This window comes from Hemiscyllium ocellatum, chromosome 22 (assembly GCF_020745735.1).
Source record: "Hemiscyllium ocellatum isolate sHemOce1 chromosome 22, sHemOce1.pat.X.cur, whole genome shotgun sequence".
NCBI lineage: Eukaryota > Metazoa > Chordata > Chondrichthyes > Orectolobiformes > Hemiscylliidae > Hemiscyllium > Hemiscyllium ocellatum.
Genome location: NC_083422.1, coordinates 13,478,302 through 13,503,562, shown reverse-complemented (window position 1 = coordinate 13,503,562; position 25,261 = coordinate 13,478,302). Strand labels below are relative to the sequence as shown.

Genomic DNA, 25,261 nt, shown 5'->3' with positions numbered 1-25,261 from the left:
AGTTTTATTGTCAGTTTTTACTGACAAGTTATAACTACTTTGCTAAGTTTATTTTATTCTCTCTTGGTTAACTTTTTAGTGCTCCTTGGATAAATTCTGAATGTATCCTAGTTTACAGGGCTGTCATCTGACTTTTGCCTCCTTACATGGGTTTCCTTTCAATTTAATACTTCTCTTAACTGTCTCGCTCTCTGTCTGTCTGTCTCTGTCTGTCTGTCTGTCTCTGTCTGTCTGTCTCTGTCTGTTGCTCTCTCCTGCTCTCTGTCTCTCTCCTGCTCTCTGTCTCTTAGATTCTTTCCCTCTTACTGGGATGCATTTTTGCTGAGAGTCTTGCTTACTCTCATCCATGCTAATCTATCCACCCCGTTTACCTCAGCTAACTCTATCCTCAATCAGTTGTACTCCCCTATTTAAGTTAAACTCTATTGTTTCTGGCCCATGTTTCTTACTCTCAAACTTGAAACGCGTATGATCTGCAATGGTTTCTTACTCACTGTGCTTATTAATTAATCCCCCCACCCTACCAATGGTTTGTGGCATTCTCTGCTATGATCTTTCATTTGAGGCTTTTTAGCCTCATATTGGGTGGCGTGGTGGCTCAGTGGTTTGCACAGTCCCTCAGAGCCAGGGACCTGGGTTCAATTCCAGCCTTGTGTGGAGTTTTCATGTTCTCTCCCATGTTTGCGTGGATTTCCTTTAGCTGCTCTGATTTCCTCCCACAGTCCAAAGTTACGTGGATTGGCTATGCTAAATTGCCCTGTCATGTTCAGGGATGTTTAGGCCAGGTAGATTAACCTTAATAAACTGTGGGGTTATGAGGATAGAGTCTGGATGGGATGCTGGTTGGGCTGAATGACCTCTTTCTGTATTGTAGGGATTCTATGAATCTATTTGGCCTTTCCCTCTCTGTGGTCTGGTGGCCAGATGGATATTGAAATTGGTCACTTTGCTGAGACTGCTGGCCTTCTCTTCAGGATTTCCCCTCCCTCTGGGATCAGATTGTTGGGCTGGTCTCAACATTCACCAGTAGCACTTTGCTGTTTCTAGGCTTCACTTCCTGTTGCTTGCTTCCAGTTGTGGGAGTCTGCCCACCATGTGCCCCATGTGATCAGAGTGGTCTACACTCTGGTGACTGAGCATTAATAGGCTTTATCAAACTCATCTCTGTACAAAAGATGGCATGTGGGGACATCTCCTGTGACCCTTTTCTTGACCAGAGTCTCAATTTCTCTCGTCATCCAGCATTCCAGCCTTGCCACTGGATTCATGTTACCTCATTTTTGAAGGCTTCCCACTTTCTAACCATCCATTTCCCTTGTGAATAGCCTCTCCCAATCAGCTTTTGAAAGTTCTTGCCTAATACTGTCAAAATTGGCCGTCCTCCAACTTAGAACTCGAACCTTTAGATCAGGTCTGTCCTTTTCCATAACGATTTTAAAACTAATAGAGTTATGATCACTGGCACCAAAGTGCTCCCCCACCGCACTCACTTGACCTGCCTTAGTTCCCAAGAGAAATATTTCCTGATTTCCCAATCGAATTATGGTCTCTGATATCCAGCTGTATTTCTATTCCTCAGAATAGGTTTAGTGAATGCTATCATAAAGATGTAGACAATGTCAGTCACACTCACTTGGTAGCAATGCTTGCTTTCAGTCAGAAGTATTATGGGATTGGGGCCCACACCAGAGCCCTGAGCACAGAATCTCAACGGACACCCGGGGGAAGGATCGAGGGAGTGCTGCACTGTCATCTTTCTGATGAGATTACAAAACTGAGACCTCAATTTCTCCCTCAGATTAATAAACAATTGCATGGCATTCTTTTGGGAAGTTGCCCTTGGTGTCATAGACATTTTTCTCCCTCATTCAACACATCTTTTTTCCCAAAAGAAAATGGTCACGGGTTGCATTTCTATTTGTGGGATCTTGCTGTGCACAACAAGACAGTCATGCATTGCAACAGTGATTGTAACTTCAAGTGAATTGTTCCCATTTCTAAACTGCTTTGGTTGTTCTGCTTTCTAAAAGTGCTTCCATTAATTAGATGCTCAATTTGTAAAAAGGTTGCATTTTTATCAATTAATATTGGATTTATAAAGAGGCTTTCTTTAACAGGACCTGCCCTTTTTAAAAAGACCATTCGCTTGTCTCCTGTTCCAGTTGTTTGTCACACAGTATAGTTAAATCAACAAGGACAATAGATTGTGGGGTGTACAGCATCGTCTCCAGAATAAAGGTACCTCATGGAAACATCAGACAGCGTTGGAAATGAAGTCACATATAGACTGGACCAAAAATTTTGTCAAGAGATAGATTTTTAAGGATCATCTTCAAGGAGAAAAGAGAGGGGGAGAAGTTTATGGACTGCATTTAGATTTTAGAAGCTCGGCAACTGAAATTACAGCTGAGTGATGTAAATTGGGGTAATTACAAAGAACCAGAGGAGAATGGAAATCGTCGATGATTGTCAAGCTGGGGAAGACTACAGTTTAGGGAGTGAGATATACTGCTAGGAAGAAATTTAAAAACATCTCTCAGTAAGTTTAAAAAGTGCTCAGCTGATATGTGCAGCACCATTTTAAAGTGAGGGTATATTCTCTGTAATGTCAGTCATAGATACTGTGGACAACATCCTCTTCCAGAGCATCTGATGTCACAGTTGTCTGGTTGGAACACAGTTCTTTCTTTGTTGTAGTGGAAATTAAGTACATTTCTGATGTGGTTAATTCAAGCGTAGCACGTAGGAGTGAAAGCGAAGTGGCATTCATAGAAATCAAACCATTATCAATGAATGCTCTATGCAAGGAATTGATGTGCCACTGTCCTATTTAGCAGGCAGTTTCCAGTCATTCATTGAGCCTGAAGTCTTGGTCGATACACAGTATGATTACACCACAAGGGGGCACCATTTAGCATACCACCTTTTGTACTGTCTGCTTGCAAGTGCAATACACCTTGTGCCGCAATCTTGCCTTTCCCCACAGCCCGTCAAATTTTTCTTCTCATTGTTCATGTCGCTTAGAAGCTGCGATTGAAATTCCCTCCACCACACCCTCAGGCAATGCAATTCTGACCTGAAAAACACAATCTATTTTTTTTTAAAAATCAGAGTTTCCTCAGTTATCATTGCCTCTCCTGGGGCTGTGTGGTTCTCAGTTCTCCTGTATATATAAAGTTTCTCTTTGTCTAATCTGAAGCATCAAAAGAGGCACCCAGGGCTATGCCTAAAACAGCCATTAGAGTTTTGTATGTTCCAGCCTGAGACCACTTCACCTGCCCCTTGACCAAATTGCACTCCTTCCATTTCCAGTTTGATGGGAGGTGGCACTGAGTGTTCCTTTGCAAATGGCTGCAATCCTCAGGCTGAACAGCACCCCTTCAAATCCTCCAAATCCATGGTGCTCCTGACTATGGACAGCAATCCACAGGTGACATCCTTCCCGGCCGTTTTTATCATATGGCTCCCCCTTTCAAGTCCTGTTCCCACTTTCACAATTGTACTGCTGGAGGCTCAATCCAATGGCTGCAAGACCCCACCCTGACCTTCTCCCTCCCCTGTCCCCAGCTGAGTGGGTCTATGAGCATCCAGCATCCTTCTCTCAGGTGCTGAGAGAAAAAGCAGACAGCACTCGAGATGCAGCCTGGTCCATTCTGCAAGGTGGGTGCCCATCTCTGTTTGCAGATTTGCTCTATCTCCGTTGCAGCCTTTCAAATGCTCATTACTGAAGCACCTTCCAGTGTGCTGCTAGTTAACAGTGGAAGTGCCAGGGTGATCATGGGAGATTGGCAGATGCTGATGTTTATGGATGAGGGGCACATGCGACTGATGCCCATGGGTTATGCCGTGGGCTACTGTTTGATTGTAGGCAGCATTGATGTTGTTTTTGGAGTGTGTGGTGCACGGAGTCTGCTGCCTGCTTTGCCAGATTTTCCTGGCATTGAACTTGTTGGGTAAGATGGAAGGCTTAATACAGAGGAACCTCAATTATCTGAATATCAATTATCCAGGTTTCGGATTATCCAAAGGGGATCTTAGGGCCCCAATAGAAACATTACGTCAAAGAGCTGTTTCAACCCTGATCACATCTTTTGTTTACAGGTATAATGATTAAAAACGACCTTAGCTCACTGAAATGCTGACGAGAACTGGCCTGGACAGTCCAGGCACTGTCTCTAAAAGACTAACTTCCTGCCCTCTCTGTTTCTCTCCCCTCACACTTTCTCTGGAGTTCTACATAAGGGTGTACTCTGAACCCTGCTTCCCCAGATAATCTCGCCAACATTGTCCTGTACAGGGCAGAGGTGGAACCTGTCAAAAAATTGGGTGTTGGCGGAGGGGGGAAGGCATGAGAGCGCAGATGGGGGACAGACGGTGGGTAAGGTTTGAACAGGGGTGCAGGATGATAGTGGACGGTGTTGGGAGGGGGGTGGGGATGGACAGATGGTGTTGGGGGTGGGTGTGGGCGGGCAGAGTGGGTGGATGACATTTGGAGGACGGGATGGTGTGTGCTGTTGCCTAGTCTCCTGAAAGGGGAGCAGACTTCACAGAAAACTCCGAGCCCCAGAGAAAATCAATTAACAGAATAATCAATTATCTGAACGAAAAAGTGCCCACCCATCTCGTTCGGATAATTGAGGTCCCTCTGTATTAATAAATTGTGCCATTAACACGGCACTTAGCAAGCAAGTTCATTCTGGTAAAATGTGTGGTTTGTCAACGCGAATTGGCTGTAATGCAATTGATGAAAAGTGGGTGCTGTTTGGATAATGCAAATTTTCCACTGAATGGGTATCGCAATTTTACCTGGTGATCTTTTACAATGCAATTTTCTATAGCGGTTTTCTGTAGTGCGGGGCTGCAGAGGAATGCAACTGTTACGTTATACCAGAACACACTGTAATTGCCATCAATTTCATATCTGTCTACGGGAGAATCTCGCAATGAGCTTGTGAAAAGCATGAACTTGGGAGCAAAATGATCTCAATATTGAGATGGACCTCGCCAGCCTTTTCATCTGATTCTGCCACACATTTCACATTTAATAAATTGTCTCTCCCAGATCCTGTCAGTTTTATTATAAGCACTTGTGTCAAAGTAAGTACCGTGGCATTTTTAAAGGGATTTTTTTCTTTGTACATGACAATTGTCAGAATAGTGATAATGATGGAACTTAGAAGCCAGTTATGATTCCCTCCACGCAAGAACTGTTTCGGCTTATCGAACTGAGGGGAATAGGAGAATTCCGGTTGTTGACTTCTCCACTATTTGACATTATGGAAGCTAAAGTTATGTAGACTTGCAAATCTAGCACAAGATGAAACTCAGGACTGAACACACACTGAACTGAGAGGTTCTGAATCTGCAAGCCCCAGTGTCCAAATAAGTGAAGCCGAAAATCACAGTATAAACTCTTTCTAAATCAACTAAGCGATACACCTAAGTATTCCTCCTCAATTACGGGAAAACAACTTGACCTTGAAAGAAAATCTGCATTTGACTGAAAGAAATGGTGTTTCAATAACACCTACCACATCATCCGGAACTCTCAAAGCACTTCAAAACCAGTTGTTATTTTTGAAGTACTGTCATTTTTATGCAGGCACATAAAGACAAAGGAAACAGCGATCATATTAAAGCAAAATACTGTGGAAAATCTGAAGCAAATGAATAAAATACCGGAGAAACTCAGTTGGTGTGGAGTAGTGCCTGTGGAGAGAGAAACAGAGTTAATGTTTGGAGTCCAGTATGACTGTTCTTCAGAACACTTTGTCTGTCTCTGGTGGTTTTATTGCATGCTGAAAATGTGTTGCTGGTTAAAGCACAGCAGGTCAGGCAGCATCCAAGGAATAGGAAATTCGACGTTTCGGGCATAAGCCCTTCATCATTCCTGATGAAGGGCTTATGCCCGAAACGTCGAATTTCCTATTCCTTGGATGCTGCCTGACCTGCTGTGCTTTAACCAGCAACACATTTTCAGCTGTGATCTCCAGCATCTGCAGACCTCACTTTTTACCCGATGGTTTTATTGCATGGGCAGGACATAAAGACCTTAGACTGCAGATTAATAGTTCCTTCAAAGCAGAGTCACAGGTTGTTAGGGTAGTGAAGAAGGCATTTGATATGCTTTCCTTTACTGGTCAGAACATTGAGTATAGGAGTTAAGAGGTCATGCTGCAGCTGTACAGGATGTTGGTTCGGTCACCTATGGAATATTGTGTGCAATTCTGATCTCCTTCCTATCAAAATGATGTTGTGAAACTTGAAAGGGTTCAGCAAAGATTTATAAGGATGTTGCCAGAGTTGGAGGATTTGAGCTTGAGGGAGAAGCTGAATAGGCTGGGACTGTTTTCCCTGGAGCATTGGAGGCTGAGGGATGACCTTATAGAGGTTTATAAAATCATTTAGTGCTTGGATAGGATAAGTGGAGAAAGTCTTTTCCCTGGGATGAGGCAGGCCAGAACTATAGGTTTAAGGTGAGAGGAAATATATAAAAGTGACCTGAGAGGCAATGTTTTCATGCAGAGGGTGGTACGTGCATGGAATGAGCTGCCAGAGGATGTGGTGGAGGCTAGTATAATTACAACACTTAAAAGGCATCTGGATGGATATTTGAATAGGAAGGGTTTAGAGGGATATGAGGCAAGTGCTGGCAAATGGGACTAGATTAATTTAGAATATCTGGTTGGCATGGACGAGTTGGACCAAAGGGTCTGTTTCCATGCTGTACATCTCTATGACTCTAGGACATCCTATTTTTCTTCAGGTACTGCCATTAGATTATTTATATCTACATAAAATCTCTACAGTGTGGAAGTAGACCATTCAGTCCATCGCATCCACACCAAACCTTCAAACATCATTCCACCCAGACCTACCCTCCTACTTTGTAACCCTGTATTTCCCATGGCTACTCCAACTCGCCTGCACATCCCTGGACACTACGGGACAACATAGCATAGGCAACCCACCTGCCTTTGGACTGTGGGAGGAAACCGGAGCACCAGAAGGAAATCCATGTGGACACAGGGAGAATGTGTAAACTCCACGCAGACTATCGTCTGAGGCTGGAATTGATCTTGGATTCCCTGACGCTAGAAGACAGCAGTGCTAGCATTACTGGTCACCTTGAGAGTGGGTTGGTATAACCAAGTGGAAGTAACTTGATGTTAATACAGTACACGTGACTGGTGGCTGTATCATTTGTGTGGGTGGTTAGAGCTGAGCACGTTTCTGTGTGCTGGGAACAATATATTGATGAAGGGCTTATGCCCGAAAAGTTGAATTTCCTGTTCCTTGGATGTTGCCTGACCTGCTGCGCTTTTCCAGCAATACATTTTCAGCTCTGATCTCCAGCATCTGCAGACCTCACTTTCTCCCCATTGACCAGACCAGCAAGCTTCTTACCCCGAAACATATTAGAGAAGTGATTTAGCTTTTACAACGTTCTGTCAACTTTATGGTCACTTTGATTGCTACTAACAAAATAGCAGATGGAATTTCACCTCTAAAATGGCAAGTGGTGTGGGCAAACCTGAATTATATTCAAACTGTTTTTCTCCTGATTTAGGATTAAGTTGACTCTCAATTGATTCAAGTGTCACTTAGAATGGGAACTTCAGTCGTCTTACATGAAGAGCAACAACAATTTTAAGAAACGCATTGTCACTAAACTGAACAATTTAACTGTATTAAAGCATTCAGCATGCTACACTCATCGTTGAACAGTTTGTTTTGCTCCGGGGATAAGGTAAATGGAGAGAGGTCCCAGGGTGAAGATTTTCTTCACGGTCCCTGTGGTATCAGATCTCTGGTAAACCAGGACTTCTCCCCATCCCATCACTCAGGTCAGTTTTGGTATCAAGGGCAGGAGTTGAGTATTTGTTTTTGCATTTCACTCCAACATTGTGTGATTCATAGAGCAGTCTGAAGGACTTTTTAAAGTGTTCTTTAAAGTTTTAAATTCTGCTTCTTGACCAATGAGATTGGTCACTGCCGCAAGAAACTACCTTAAGCCACAATGTCTCATTCTCTGCAATATCCCTCTGAGTGCGAGAATCATTGTTTCTTGCACCCCTTCTGATTGGACTGGCGATGATGGCACAAAGTCCCCTATTTGTATTTTATCACAATGTGTCTGTTCAACTTTCTCATGGAGATATTGTATTCGCATCAAGTCACGTTTGGAGGAAAATCCTGGTGGATCAGCTAAAGGGTTTCCCATCCACAAACAGTGCTGTGTTTCCCCATTATAACCGGAGAAGATCTGCTCTTGGTGCTTGGTGAGATATTTTCAAGGCTGGCATTTGTAAACAGCACCACCTATGGACTTCATCTGTTCTTCACAGTTGGAATTATCAGCTGTGATCAGCAATTACAGGAACTCATTCTGTGGGGCATCTTCTATGCAGCAATTTTTAATTACAAAGGGAAATCCTGATCAACCTTCCTTTTCTTTTCACCCACATTAAGTTTGTGAGACACCTGCATTTGATGGAATGTAATATCGGATTTGATCCTTTATTTTATCTCTCTTGCAATCTGCAAGCCATTAATGTGTTATTCCTGCTCTGATTTTTTTTCCACAGCCAATCATGACTTGTCATTTGGTTATTTCTCAAAACCTAGAACATTTTGATCTGTCGTTTGCTCTGCACTGATTTTAGAAGTTGAGTAAAGCATAAAATTAATCCAAACAGCCACAAAACATTTCATTTAAATCGATCAGTTGCATAATTATTACATATTGCAAAGGTAACGGGCTGGATGATTCATTGAACCAGGACTGTGTGATAGAGTGAAACTGGGCATGAATCCAGGCTAGTGATCCCAGGCATTATTTACATACAAGTTTATATGATGTATTAAGTTTTACTCACCACAAAGTAGCAATGGTGCATGTGTAAATAAAGGTTTGTGTAGGATTTTCAAGAGAAGAACAACGAGGATCAGATGAGCAGGATTCATGGACTGAACAGTTTTAATTCCTGAAGGTGAATTTTCCCAGTCTTAATGGGAGTGAAATTGCTGCTATTCACCATCATCGCTGCATGAAATTTGAGAGCAAATTTACCTGCACAGGTAAATTTAGAAACCAAGAGTTATTGTCAGTGATCTCCACAGGTTGCAGTCATCATCGGTGGTCCCTTGCAGATGAGGATGACTCTCTTTCACTCTCTGGGTGAGTCTGTAGGTGGCTGTAGGGACCCATGTGGCTACTGCAAGCTGTGTTACACTTGGGGCAGGGCTGCTGATGTTTTCACCTGGCTTTTATTTTTCTCGACGGCATGTCTCGGGGTACTTGATGCCTTCCTGGAACCACCTCCTCCAATTTGGACAGTCTTGGGCCAGTGGTTCCCAGGTGTCGTTGGGAATGCTGCACTTCGTCAGTGAGTCTCACTGAAGCACTTCCTGTGTCCATCTGGAGCTCACCTGCTGTTCAGTATTTAATCATCAGACACAGCACATTCAAGAAATCATTTAGCTAATGAGAATGTCTCCATTTATGTTTTAAAATTGCTTTTAATCCTTCCCTTGCCCTGCCCTGTATAAGGCTTGTTAATGAGGTGGAACTGGGGTAACTACCACATAACGACTTTTGCTCTGGTCCTGAAAAACCAATCTAATTTAGTATTTATATGAAGTCAATTTTTTCATTGCTATAGTTCTGAAACTTTTTAAGTATTCTGCTCTTCAGGGTTGTTTCTGAGATTTCAGCTTCCTAAGGGTGTGTGCAATGATTATGGATGAGATGATGCGAGAAAAATCTTCTTCACACAGCGAGTTGTTAGGATATGGAATACACTGCCTGGAAATGTGGTGGGGACAGGTTTGAGGCATTAATGAGGGCATTGGATAGTTTTTGGAAGAGTGATGGCATACAGAGACAAAGGGAACTGGCACTGGGTAGTAGAGCTGGTCCAAGTGTGATGGGTTGGGTAGCCTCCTTCAGTACCATACAAATCCTGTGATTATGCCACTTTGTAAAATTGATAAAAAGTGAAGGATAGCCCATGCTTTCTGCTTGTAAGCATTCTTCAAGGTTGCTTCGCCTGCTTGAAGATTTCATGTTGATGGAAACTCCCCCATTCTGTCACCAGTTTCAACACTGCTTCATGAAAGGGGAAGTCCATTGAACAGAAATTGTTCCATTTTTGTGGATTACTTTCTTTTGAGGTCAGGTGAGTTATGTCACTGCACTGCTGGCACATGCTCTGGGCAAGCGACGATGTTTGAAGTGTTCATTTAAGCAATTCAGATTGGTTGAGTGTTCCAGACATTTGGGGATTTTAATCATTCTAAACGTTGAAGTTGCTGGTTGTTAGACTGGTGCTTCATTGCCTCCTCAGCAGAAATATGGTGAGAATCCCCCCCCACCCCCATGTACAAAGATGGGGAGCTGGATCTTTCGGCATTTCTGAGACTGTGAGAGTCAAAAAGTGTGACACTGGAAAAACACAGCACGTCAGGCTGTGAGGAGGGGGAGAGTTGATGTTTCAGGCATAAGTCCTTCATCAGGAATGTGTGGGGGTGGGATGGGGGGCGGGATGCTGTTGCGGGGGAGGGAGCTAGGGATAAATTGGGGGGTGGGGTGGGGGGGAAGGTAGCTTGGAGGGTGATAAGTTGACGCAGATGAGGTGATGGTGATAGGTCACTGGGGAGGGTGGAGCAGATAGGTGGGAAGGAAGATAGACAGGTTGGACAGTTGAAGAGGGTGTTGCCGAGTTGGAGGGTTAGATCTGGGATGAGGTGGGGGAAGGGGGGATTTGGAAACAAGTGAAGTCGATGCTGACACCATGTAGTTGTACGGTCCCGTGTAGATGAGGTGTTCTTCCTCCAGTTCTCTAGTGGCTTGGATTTGGTAGTAGAGGGGGCCCAGGACTTGCTAAGGGTGTGTATGAAAACAGACATGAGTCTTTTGGCTACATTTCATCCCTGCACAGTAGTCCTGGTGGGGAATCCATCTCCAGATAGGTTTCAAGACCCCACCACCCCTCCATGCCTGGCTCCAACTACAACTTGACTCTACCCTCTGGGATTTCACCTCCACTCTCCCTGTCCCTTGCAATGAGATGTCAGTTACTGAGGGGATTTTTTTTCTAAGTAACATTTGCAAAGTTTGGAAAGTAATGACCTCAATCATGAGGCACTTTCCTGTTTAAATACCCAAAGAGACGGCCTGATACATTTTCAAAACCAACATTTGAGAGTCCACTCTCAGGCTGCTATCTGACGAACAGGGGAGAAATCTCTGATGACTGTGCACCACCCCACCACTTCCCCTAATGGGGTGGACTTCTGATTGACATGGAACCTAACCTTGGGGCCCTCAACTCCACAGGACAAATCCCACCAGAGTTTCTCTTGCTTATTCAGTGTTGTGCCCAAGTGAACTCAACAATTTGGGCAAATCTGTTGCAGACTCTCCAAAGGTTTGTGTGGAAATGTGCTTTTCAACATCAACCCTGAACAATTTGGCTGATTTGAATTTAACAATGGAGGAGACCCATTCCCTGAAGGGCATGCCCGTTTATTCTGGCTTCTGTATCTTCCCAGTCAAATACCACCATCAACCGAAACACCTTGATTAGATTACCTCTTGACCTTTTATATTCCGAGAAACAAGTTAAATTTGGCAGTCTGCCCTCCGATGTCCTGCTGTCCGTCTGGATATTCCCTGCACCACTGAATTCACCTTTTGCTTCAAAAGATGAATGATCAATAAAATTCAAAGAGAAGGCTGCTTTACAGTCTAAGTTAATGTCACCCCTTACTGAGCATGCTGCACGTTGGGTATATTTATGAAGTTTGGGTTTGTGAAGAGTCTCTCCCTCAGCCTTTTCGAAGCTAATGCAAACTACTGAAATACATGCTACAACAGCAGCAACCAAGCAGCTTTCTTTTGCTCCATTTGCCCTGTAGTAGCCTCTGTGTGGTAGTGCTCAAAGCTGACTGCTGCTGCAGACTGGGCCTGTCCGATGCTCCCCTTTGATTTCTAATTAACCCTAAAATAGGAACAGAGTTAGTCCATTCAGCCCATCATGCCTGCTCCCCCGTTAAACGTGATCATAGTTGATTGAACACTTCAATGCCCTTTACTCACAGCTTTTTTGTCATTGGCCATCAGAAATGTTTCCATCTCTCCTTCAAACGTTAATGAAATGCTAAGTTTCGAAAGCTCCCTGAGACACAAAATTCCAAAAACTCTTAACCGTCTGAAATAATACTTCTCTCTTCATCTTATGTACTGATTAGTATGATATTCACACTCAATTATCCGTGCCCCCACCTTATTTTTAAAAATGTCGCTTGATTCCCCAGCCAAGCAGTAATATGGTGGCTCAGTTATGAGCACTGCTGCCGCACAGTGTCCGGTTCAGTTCTAGCCTCAGGCCACTCTGTGTGCAGTCATTCCCGTGTCCGCGTGGGTTTCCTCTGGGTGCTCCAGTGACCTTCCTCAGTCAAAAAGTGTGCAGATTAGGTGGATTGACCAGGCTAAATTGCCCCATTGTGTCCAGGCATGTGCAGGCTGGGTGGGTTAGCCATGGAAAATGCAGGGTTATGGGATTGTGTGTGGTGGGGGGTGGGGGGGGGGGAAGGGTGTGGGTCTGGGTGGGATGCTCTTCAGAGAGTCAGTATGGACTCAATAGTCTGAATGGCTTGCTTCCATACTACGAATTCTATGTATCAGGGAAAACATTTCACTTCTGTCTATCCCTTTAAGTATTTTGAATGTTTCAATGAGAGACAGTACAACAAATAAAGGTCTATGGTTCTATTATGTGGATTATAGTGCGTTGTCATTGCTTTTCATTCCAACAGTTAATGATTTGTGTATGTGAACACTTCTATCCATTTGCTCCCTCGCAGGTCATTGTCTATCTCCATTCAGATAATATTCTAATGTTGTCTTTCTTGGATCCAAGCAGGATGATGTCCCATTTCACCACATTGAACTCTAGCTGCCCCCTCCATGTAGTCTGTTTGCTTGGTAATTTCCAGCTCTCATTCACACAACTGGCTGTACTACTTAATGTTATCTCTGAACAGGGTAGAGGTCAGAACATTGTCATGCATGGAAAATGTGGGGTTGTGGGTTGTAGGGATTGGTGTAAAGTGATTATTTATACTTGCCCATTCTATAAAGTAACAGCTTGTCTAAGTTTAATGCAAATTAGTGTAAATTTTTATTTAAATACTGTTTTCCTCCGTATCGTGCATAACTAAAATGTAATATGAATGTGGATTATTATTATATTTAAGGTTTGTTCTTTAAAAATGATTTCGTGACATTGGATTAAAAATCCCACTTTGTGCTTCTTGGATGAAATATTGTGAGCTAAAACTGCAGACCATTCTAATATCCATTCCAACTCTGTACCAGGAACAGTATAGGCAAGTATTTGCTCCATTGCTATTTGTTTTGAACAATACTGATGGCTGAATAAAGCAATTGGTTTGCACTATATCAGTTGATAAACTGAGAGAAAGAGCATTATGCTTAAAAATGTTAAGTGCCCACTTTAGTATTTAGCTATTTTTGGCCTTCCTGGCACAACTCTGCTTCCTACCAACCCTCCCAGTGCTTGGCGCAGTATGACATGTGAACTGGGACATGCTGATCTCAGGATAAGCAGCCTATTTGCTATTGATACAGGTCGAATGGGAAAGCAACAACCTTATTGTGGGTGTTATAAATCACTCAAGTGTCCACTTCCGGCTGGGGGAGTCCTATCCTTAATTTCATTTTGACTACAGAGCTGGCATAAAGTAGCCATGTAAAAACATTATGAACAGCTAGCCTAGATTTCCATTCGAGATCAGTCAAAAATTAACGACTGACACTGGTTGACGGATAATTCATGAAACATAGCAGAGTGACCTTGTGACTGAATGCTCTTTAGATTTATTGTGCAAATTTGGGCATCGGCTCATAGTTTTGGAGCCAGGTTTATGACAATGGGAGGCAGCATAGGCTATCAGTGTTTGTTTTGTACTATGAATGGCATTTAAAAGAAAATTGAGAGTTGGCTTATGGTTAACATTGTGCACAAATGTTGATAAACATGAGTTTTATTATTGAAAGCTTGGGTAAATTTAATGAATTCATTGTATCATTAGAATGTTTATGCATACATGATTAATTGTCTAAATTGGGAGCTTATTCTGTCTTTTTGTGCTCCATATTCTTCCCTGGAAGTGACAATTCTACTTAGATTGCGCTAGCTCATTCCTCCACAATCCTTATGTTAAAGTTTGCTTACGTAAGTGATGTGAATGTGGATTCATGAATGAGTTTCACCAGGATAATTGTTCACCCCGGGCTCCCAGTTACACTTAGCGCAAACTCAAAGAGCGCATCGTGCCTCCCATCTTTAGTGTGTGTATGTGATAGTCTTGCCTTGATGTTGAGTACTGCATCAATACCAAAATATATGTAAACTGTGCCAGTAAATGTAGCTTAAGTAAAATGGAATTCTTAGGTGAGGCAAATGGAATTTGAACTTCAAAATTCACATGGTTTTATTGTAATCTAAACAAACAAAACCAATATTGAGAATGATTTATAATGGAAAATGAAATAATTGCACACAGGCTGGTATCCCGTCACCAAGTCACCCTTTATTTACGTGTGCACAGTACATGGGCTCTGAGCAGCCAGCTCAGAGCCAGTCCCCAGACTGAAGAGAATCTCCTGTTTATATCTGTCAGCCAGGGCTCCCTGATTAGCCCAGGTTAACAACCCCAATCAAGGATCTCCTAGTCAATGAGATCAGCCTGGCCCATGTTCCAATCACTACGAAAAGTGAATGCACGGAGTTCCTCAAAAATTGCAACAGTAGTTCCGAAGAAAACATAAACATGGTTCATGGTTTGAAGCAATATGAGTTTGCAGCTCCTTAGTGGGATTATGGCCACTATGAAAACTGTACCAGTGTGCCAATTGTAAAGGGAGATTTCAGTAATCAATGCTCATACTATCTTATCACCTGATGAACAGCAAAATGACAGATGAGTTGCATTAAATACTTTGCATTATTTTCATGGTAGAAGACATTAATTGAATTCCAAAATTGCTAAATAATAAAGGGAGAGGGAGGATGAAATAAACATAATTACCTTCACTAGAGAGAAAACGTGTGAAGAAAACTAATCTAGCTAATTGCTGATAAGTCTCCTGGATCAAATGTGTTGCACCCTAGAATTTTAAAATAATTAGCTGCAGAATTAGTGGACATACTGATAGCAATCTTGCAAGAATCCTTAGTGTCTGGACTAGTCCCAGAAGTTTGGAAAAATGTCAGTGTAGCACCCTTATTCAAAACAGGAAGCAAGACAAAACAAATGGAACTGTTGATTGGCTCGCTGAACATCTGCCACACGGGAAGAGCTAAACTATTATGAAGGATGTAATAGCAGTGCGCAAAAAATACATAATGAAATAGAATCCCTCCAGTGTGGAAGAAGGCCCATCGAGTCCACACCAATCCTCTGAAAAGCATCCTACCCATACCCTCATAACCCTACCACTGCATTTCCCTTGGTAATTCACCTAGCCTGCATATCCCTTGACACTGTGGACAATTTAGCATGGCCAATCCACTTGAGCTGCACACCTTTGGACTGTGGGAGGAAACCGGAGCACCCAGAGGAAGCCCACACAGATACTGGGAGAATGTGCTAACTCCACACTGACAGTTGCCTGAGGGTGGAATTGAACTTGGGTCCCAGGCGCTGTGAGGCAACAGTGCTAACCACTGAGACACCCTTTGTCGTGCATGCCTGAAAAAAAAAGGTTTTTGGAGAAGTGACAAGTAGGATAGAAGCAGCAGATGAAGTTGTTGAATTTCCAAAAGTTATTTGATAGGCTACAACACAAGGCGACTTGATAAGAAAAGAGTCCAGAATGTTGAAGGTGGCACATTATAGACACAGGATTGGCTAGCTAAAGGACAGAGAGCTGGGATGGAGATGGTGGGTGCATTTTCAGGATGGCCATCTGTATCTAATGCTGTCTTGTGTGATGAGGCCACAATTATTTGCAATATATATTAATGACTCGTATGATGGAGGTGAATGTTTTATCACCAAGTCTGCAGATGATACACAAATAAGTAACAAGTCAGGTAGAGAGGATGACACAGTGAGTCCACAGTGGGATGTAGACAGGTTGAGTGAGTGGGCAAAAGTTAGGCAGATGGATGATAGTGTGGGAGAATGTGAGACTATGCCTTTGTGCAGGAGAACTGAATGTTATTTGAATGGGGAAAGACTGCAAATGGTTACAGCACAGGGATTTGGTGATCTTTTATAGATAGATCATAAGTTCAGCAGGTCTCAGAGGAGACAAATGAAATTTTTGGCCTGTATTTCAAAAAGAAATGGAGTATAAAATTATGGAGGTCTTGCTAAAACTATAAAAGGCACCAATTCAACCACAACTTCTTGAAACTAATATGTACTGTTATTGGAAGGAGTCCAGAGCAGATTCACAAGGCAGATCCCGGGTATGGAAGGATTTTCTTATGACGAAGGTTGATGTAGCTTGGGCTTGTACTTATTGGAGTGTAGAAGAATGAGAGATATATTTTAATAAAGTTATAATGTTCTTAGAGGGCCTGACAGTGTAGATACTAAAAAATTGTTTCCCCTAGCACCAAAGGCTATAGTCGCAGAGTAAAGGGTCATCCAGTTAAGAGAGCGATGTGGAGGAATTTTTCTTTAAATGAGTAGTGAATCTGTGGAATTATTTACCACAATGGGCTGTTGAAGCTGGGTCATTTAAGTACATTTAAGGTTGAGATAGAGATTTTTAATCCATGAGGGAAGCAAAGGTTATGGAGATAAGACAGGAAAGGGAAGTTGAGGATTATCAGATTAGCCATGAGCAGCAGAGCAGACCTGTTGGAGTGAGTGACCTACTGATGTACCTGTGTCATATTTTGTAAATCTATCTACTTCTTCATGCTTTCTATTAGTACTTTGTTGATGCTGAGTAATAATTAGGTTTGATGTGTAATCCTTCCTTCTGGAAAATGAAAGTTTCTCTTATTGATGAAGTATTTTTCTATTCCACAGTGTTCCAACATTCCAGAACCTTTCAGAGGAAATACTCAGCAAGCTAGCTGACGTTCTTGAAGAGGTGAGTGATGACATTTACAACATCAATCTTGTATCTAGTGTGATCTGCTTTTTGCTTGGTAACTAAAATTGTAGAACTGTCATTGAGGAAATGACCTAATGAAGTAATGATTCTGAAAGGATTAAAGTTGGAGACCACATTAAGCTCGCCCCATGTTGATGATGTCCCCATGTGACTCAGTAGGATAATGCAGAACAGCATACATCTGTTGGAGTAAAGACATATATCCTGAGTTTCTTCTTGTCTAATAACAATGTCTATATTTGTACTGTAATTTGTACCTGATTGCTAACATGTAAAAAACTAATCTTGTTTGGGAGCCCCCTTCTTATGGACACTCACTTGTTGGGATGAAATTACACCAATCACATGCTGGTAATTGTTGGTATTTCAAAACTCACAACTTGATGATTGGGAGGGCACTTTGGAATTTCATTTAGGCAGACTTTGATTTAGGTTCCTGAGGAAGAGCTTATGTTTGAAACGTCGATTCTCCTTCTCCTCGGATGCTGCCTGACCGACTGTACTTTTCCAGCACCACACTCTGATCTCCAGCATTTGCAGTCCTCACTTTCTCCTCCATTATTATTAAATACCACAAGGTACCAAGTATGAAAATGCCAATGGACCTCGATGCTGAACACTTGCAGTGTTTAAAACTTTACGTGGTTAAGGAATACTCAGACAAACAATGGGCATCTGCAACAGCTGAACCATATAAAGGTGTGCAGCCAAACTATGGGAAAGATCAATGAGGGAGAAACAGCATTTAATGATCAAACATTTGTTTCAGACCTTGTGAGCAGTATGTGTGAGCTAGAAGCCAATCACAACTGGCGGTACTCATTCTGTTGGGAGGTGAAATCTTTTGGAGCAGTCTCGATAGAGGTTCAGCTAGGAAGTGAGCAGGTATCAGATCTCTGTGAGGAAAGAGTCACCTAGATTTGAAACATTAGCTTGCTCGCTCTCCATGGATGCTGCCTGACTCACAGTGATCTCCAGCATTTATTGTTTTCAGTTTAAACAACTCCTGGTTGGGCAAAAGGAAGTCATTAATTTCATGGCACAGAATGGGCTAAAAAAGCTATAAGTTGGAAAAAGAAGGAACAATTACAGTTCACAAGGAGCATTGCCACTGTGGCAAGGAGATACTATGGGGTTCAGCTACAATGAGGAATGAAGGACCATCGAATCAAATTAACTGCGGTTTCAGGCCTGGTTGTGTCCTAAATCCAAAGTTAAGGTGACTTAAGGGACACTTCAAAGTTTTAAATAGACAGTTTTACAGAAGAGAATGAGACAAAAACAATTGAAGCAGCAATAATAGTGGAATTTCCATTATTTAAAGTGTGGTTTAAGTAGGAAATAAATGATTAAAGGCTGCAGCCACCAAGAAAGTTATGGGAAAGGTGTTTTTTTTAAATAGGCAGTGAAAAAGGAAAAAAACTCTTTTTCATATGCAGATAGCAGGAAGCTTCGGTTTTGACTGCAAAAGCATAAGGGAATCCTCAGTAAGTAGTTACTGTGGTTGAGCCTCATTTTGAAAGAGTTGCATGGTGGCTCAGTGGTTAGCACTGCTGCCTCACAGCCCCAGACACCAGGGTTTGATTCCAGCCTCAGGTAACTGTTTGTGGAGTTTACATATTCTGTGTGGGTTTTTTCTGGGTACTCTGGTTTCCTCCACAGTCCAATGATGTTAAGTGGATTGGCCATGCTAAATCATCCAAAGGTATGCAAGCTAAGTGGGTTAGCCATGGGTTAAAGGAAAAGGGTCGTGAGCTGGGTCTGGGTGAGATGTTCTTTGGAGGGGTTGGTGTGGACTCGATGGGCCTTCCACATTGTAGGGATTCTGTGATGTTACAGCATTTAAACCTTTAGTTCAAGGAAAATAAACAAGCATTGCTATGTCTCTGATTTAGAAGTCTGCTTGGCAAACAGAATAAAACAGCACTGAGACACTGCAGAATTAAAAAGCTCTGACAAGAAAATAGCAAGTAATGACATGAGGAAGAATTGGGAACAGAAATAATGTTGTCTGGAATACTTGCCTTCAGAGACTGATCAAAGTTGAACACAGGCTTGGGCATCTTGGAGAAAACAGTTCTTAAGTTATAGAGTTGCCTCCAAGCTAGAGAATAAATTAGAAGCTGAACACGTAAGTACACTTTTGGGTTTAATAGGACTTACTACTGAAGAAGTTATGACTATTCAAAACATAAAAGAATGTATTGATGTTTTTGATGGAGATTTTGAAGCTTTCAATAATTACTTTAAGCTGCAAACAAATTGAATTCTTCAAAGATTTAATGGAAGAGTTAAGCATCCAGGTCAAATAGTAAATTATTTCATTAATGATCTGTACAAATTCACATGAAGGTGTGACAATCGAGCTTTGAAATCTGTATTCATAAGAGAGAGAATTGTTGTTGGGAATTAGCTATCAAGTTTTGTGAGATGAATTGCAGTCCAAAGAAGATTTCATTTTAGGGTAAGTTTATTCATGTTGTATTAGAAGCAGAAAGTAGGAAAATTCTCACAGAAACCCTGTGAGAAGAATAACATATCACAGAGTAACAGAATCCAATCAACTAATAAGGTATAAAAATCCTAAAGACAAATGTGACAAATTAGCACAAAGTGTAAGTCACATAACAGATATTAAGAATCTCTGTCAGTGCTGTAGAACAAGAAAATGTCATGCATGAGCAGTGCACAGAAATTAACAAAGAATGCAATATCTGCAAAATGATGCATCACTTCTAGAAAATGTGTCAAAAGTAAGTCACAGTGCAGAGCAGCACAAGTCAACTGGCTATTCATGCTAGAATTTTATTATGGTAGAGTCAGAGGTATTAGAAAAAAAATCGAATTGGTGACCTCGAACCCACTCAAATTTGAGAGATGTTTATGTCAGCAGATATCTCATTAATTTTAAGCTTCATGTCGGGTGAGTTTAACCATTGGATTAGTCATTTAGCATGGGTGAAGAAACAAAAGTTACAACCTATTGAGATAAAATTACACAGTCCCAGTAGAATAGCTCTTGAGATGAAAAATATGCTGTAAGCAGCCTTGCAAACAAGGGGGTAAGATTGTAGAGAATGTATACATTATTCATAATCAAGAAAACTGACAGTTAAGCAAGTCCTCAAACCTTGGACCTCAAACTTCCTGAAGTAGCAGAGGGAGTTCAGCAAGTTACAATGAATGGTGAGCAGGTCAAATGAGATAGTGTTATGGCAAGACTGTCTAAAGGCAAGGGTCTAGATTAGATTGATGCTGGAAAAGCACAGCAGGTCCGGCAGCATTTGAGGAGCAAGGGCTTTTGCCCGAAACGTCGATTTTCCTGCTCCTCAGATGCTGCCTGACCTGCTGTGCTTTTCCAGCACCACTCTAATCTAGACTCTGGTTTCCAGCTTCTGCAGTCCTTGTTTTTACCCTGTCCAAAGACGAACCAGCCAAAGAAGAATTGGCTCAGGAGCAAAAGGTCAAGTGACAATTGATAAAATATTCAACTGGACTTCCCGGACTTGTGGAGGAATGCAAAAAACAGTCAGAATCCACTGAATTACCTCCACCGGCATGAGAAAAGTCTTGAACACTGTCAGCAGGATGGAAATAGGAGATTACACAGCATTGACAGAAATGTTTCCTCTTTCTATCATCACTGAAGATAACTTGGATGACAAAAACCAGCAAAGTTTGCAAGAAGATGCAGATGAGGAGCAAATGAATGCCCAGTACAAACAATGGGAGTTCATTGATCAATTTCTAACTGAAATTGTTCAGGCACTAACCTAACCTGGTGAATAAAATGTAATCGCATAAACCATAAGATCTAGGAGCAGAAGTCCATTCAACCTAGAGTGTCCACTCCACCATTCAGTAAGTTCAAGGTTGATCTGTTAATCCTCAACTTCATTTTCCTACATTATCCACATAACCATTGTTTCCCTTAATGGTTATAAATCTGTTGATCTCAGCCTCCAGTATCTTTAACATTCCAAACTCTGCAGCCCTCTGCTGTAAAAAGTTCCACAGATTCACTACCACCAGAGAAAAAAAGTTCCTCCTTGCATCGAGCTTATTCTTGGTGATCCCTCCTGTTGACATAATACCCTCTAGTCCTAGACCCACCCTCAAGGGAAAACAATCTCCCCACTCCTAACCCTGTTAATCCTCCAAAGAATCTTACATTTCAATAAGACCTTCTCTCATTCTTCTGAGATCCACTGAGCACAAAGCCAACCCAACCAACCTTTCCTCATCTGAAAATCCATCTTTATGTGGGATCTGTTTAGTGAGCCTGTGTTGGAATGACAGTATACAGTTCCTTAGTTACGGAGATGGAAACTGTATACTGTATTCCAGCTGGAGTCTGACTGTATAATTTGAGCAAGTCCTTTTTTATACCCCATTCCCTTTGAATAAACATTTGCCTACCCTCTGCCTGCTAATCCTATGTGTTCTCTTTGTGATTCATGTACTAGAACCCCATCAAATTTCTCTGTGCTGCAGCTTTTCACAGTCCTTCCACATTTAAGTAATATTCAGCTGCTCTATTCTTTCTGGCAAAATGCATAACCTCACATTGTCCTACTATTATATTTCACCTTGCAAGTTTTTGCCCTGTCATTTAACCTGTCTTTCTTCCTTAGCAGACTGTATTATTCTCACTAATTACATTCCTCCCCATATTTGTGCTATTTGCAAGCTTAACAATAGTACAGTTATTTCCATTATCCAAGTCATTAGTCATAAAGTCATGCAGCACAGAAATACACGCTTCAGTCCAACTAGTCCATACCAACCACGATCAAAACTCAGCTAGTCCTACCCCCCTGCACTTAGCCCATATCCCTCCAAAAGCTTCTTATCCATGTGCTTATCCAAAAGTTGTTTAAATGTTGTAACTGTATCCACACCTACCAATTCCTTAGGAAGCTCATTCCACATGTGAACCACTCTGTGTAAAACGATCTTTCAAAATCTTTCTCCTCTCATCTTAAAAATATGCTCCCAGGTCTTAAAACTTCCCCATGGAAGGATAAAGACACCTAACATTTACCTTATCTATACCCCTCATGATTTTATAAACCTCTATAATTTCACCCCTCAACCTCTTACTCTCTAGTGAAAGGAGCCCCAGCCTGTCCAGCCTCTCCCTGTAACTCAAATCTTCTCTGCAGCATCCTGGTAAATCTTTGCTGAACCCTCGCCAGCTTGAAGATATCCTTCCTATAAAACAGCAAACAGAATTGCACATAGTACTCCAAAAGAGGTCTCACCAACGTCCCGCACAACTCTAACATGACTTCCCAAATCCTATACTCAGTGTTCTAAGCAATAAAGGCAATCTAAATACCTTCTTAACCACCCTGTTTGCATGAGATGTAAATTTCAAAGAATTATGTACCCGACCTCCAAGGTCTCTTTGTTCTACAACACCAGCAACAACCCTACTTTTTATGTATATTGTAAATCATTTGACTTTCTCCAGCAAAGCAGCACTTTGCTGGCTACAGGTTGACAATCTTAAATTACTCTTTATTCTCAATGCCCTGTGTTCCATTAATTGGAAAATGCTTTATCCGTGCTAGTATGCTCCCCTCAACACCATGGCTTTCATCTTATTATGGAGCATTATGTGTAGTGCCTTTATGAAATGGCTTTTGGAAGTTCAAATACATTACATTGACTGTTGTCTGTTTAATTATACTGTGTTATGCTGAAAGATGATAAGGCACCAGGAGCAGATGAGATACATCCAAGGATTTTTTTTTAGATTACTTACAGTGTGGAAACAGGCCCTTCGGCCCAACAAGTCCACACCGACCCGCCGAAGCGCAACCCACCCATACCCCTACATTTACCCCTTACCTTACACTACGGGCAATTTAGCATGGCCAATTCACCTGACCCGCACATCTTTGGACTGTGGGAGGAAACCGGAGCACCCGGAGGAAACCCACGCAGACACGGGGAGAATTTGCAAACTCCACACAGACAGTCACCTGAGGCGGGAATTGAACCCGGGTCTCTGGCGCTGTGAGGCAGCAGTGCTAACCACTGTGCCACCGTGCCGCCATAGAGTAACACCCAGACCCATTTCCCTCTGACTAATACACCGAACACTATTTTAGCATGGCCAATTCACCTGGCCATTTTGAAGGTCATGAAGGTAGAAGTTACATAGGCACAGGCCATAATCTTTCAGACTTTCCTTGCTATTAAGCAGATGCCTGAAGGCTGGAAAATTGCCACTATTATGACTTTGTTCAAGAAAATTGTAAGGATAAACCCAGCAATTATGGATCAGTCAGTTTAATTTCAGTGGTGGGGAAGCTTTGAAACATAATTATGTGATGTAGAAAGAGTAGTTGCACAGAAAAGATGGAAAAAAAAATTAGAGAGGATTTCTAAAGGGGCAATTGTATTTGACAAACTTTCTGGAGTTTTTGAAGGGGTAATGGGCTCAGTGAGGGTAATGCTGTTGATATGATATGCATGGCTTTCATTGTGCCACACAGCAGACTTTGAGAAAAGGAATAAGCCATAGTGTTGAAGAGACAGTAACAACATGAATTCAAAGTTGACTAAGTGATAAGAAACAGAGAGTCAATGGATGCTTTTCAGGCTGGAGGAAGGTCCATAGTGGAATTCATCAGGGATTGATATTGGAGCTGGTGCTTTCCTGATATATCTTAATGATCTGGATCCTGATGTGCAGATGACACAGAACTTGAAAGAATAGAAAAATGTGAACAAGACAGACCAGTGTCAAACTCCAAAAGGACATTGACAAGTTGGTGGAGTTAGTGGAAAGGTGACAAATGAGCTTGAATGCGGAGAAGTGTGAACTGATGCACTTTGATTAGAAGAACGTTGAAGGACAACATAAAATTCTAAAAGGGGTAGAGGAGAAAAGGGACCTGGGTGTATATGACTGAAGATAGCAGGACATGTGGAGAGAGCAATTGATAAAAGATAGTGTTCTCAGCTTTCTTAATAAGAGAATCAGGTAAAAGAGCAAGGATGTGATGTTGAACTTGCATAAGACATTTGTTAAACCTCATCTGGAGTATTGTATATGGTAATGGGCATCACATGATAGAAAAGGAGTACATTAGACAGAGTGTGAAGCAATTTGCAAGAATGGTTCCAGGAATGAGGACCTTATCAGGATATATTGAAGTTCAGACCGCTCCCCTTGGATGTGAGATTTGACAGAAGCTTTCATAATCGTGAGTGGGCTGGATGGAGTACCTAGGGATAATGTTCCCACTTATACAAAGGAAAAGAAATCGAGGGTATAGTTTTAAAATGAGGTGCTAATGTAACAGGGGTGATGTGAGGGGAAAAAAAATTCCCGCACGAGTAGTTTGGGTATGGAATGCACTGCCTGGAAATGTGGTTGAGGCAGTTCTACTGAGGTATTCAAGAGGGCATTGGATGATCGTTCGAATAGAGACGGTATGCAAGGATATGGGAAATTCAGAAGATTGGCACAAGGTGTGGATGCTTATTTTAAGACATGATGGGCTGAGCTGAAAGATTCATTTCCAGACGTTCACTACCTTACTAGGTAACATCTTCAGTGGACCTCATGCGAAGCAATGCTGAAAATTCCTGCTTTCTATTGATATGTTTGGGTTTCTTTGGGTTGGTGATGTTATTTCCTGTGGTGAAGTCACGTCCTGTTTCTTTTCTCAGGGGGTGGTAGATGGGGTCTAACTCGATGTGTTAGTTAATAGAGTTCTGGTTGGAATACCATGCTTCTAGGAATTCCTAGAAGCTTGTGAAACTTGTAAGGGTTCAGAAAAGATTTACAAGGATGTTGCCAGGGTTGGAGGTTTTGGGCTATAGAGAGAGTTGAATAGGCTAGGGCTGTGGGGTGACCTTATAGAGGTTTTTAGAATAATGAGGGGCATGGATAGAGAAATAGATGAAGTCTTTTCCCTGGGTTGCAGGAGTCCAGGGCTAGAGGGCATTGGTTTAGGGTGAGAGGGGAAAGATATAAAAGAGACCTAAGGGGCAACGTTTTCATGCAGAGAGTGATTCGTGCATGGGATGAGCTGCCAGAGGATGTAGTGGAGGCTGGTACAATTGCAACATTTA

The 25,261-nt window shown here is 42.0% G+C and overlaps 1 protein-coding gene across 4 annotated transcripts in view; it reads left to right on the top strand.

The window, feature by feature from the left end:
- prkg1b (protein kinase cGMP-dependent 1b) overlaps positions 1–25,261 on the top strand; it is an 827,021-nt gene that overhangs the window by 544,390 nt on the left and 257,370 nt on the right. For all 4 annotated transcript variants that reach the window (XM_060841873.1, XM_060841874.1, XM_060841872.1 and 1 more), the window contains one exon: positions 17,080–17,143. In XM_060841873.1, the coding sequence (XP_060697856.1) occupies positions 17,080–17,143 (64 nt within the window). The remainder of the gene's footprint in view (positions 1–17,079; positions 17,144–25,261) is intronic.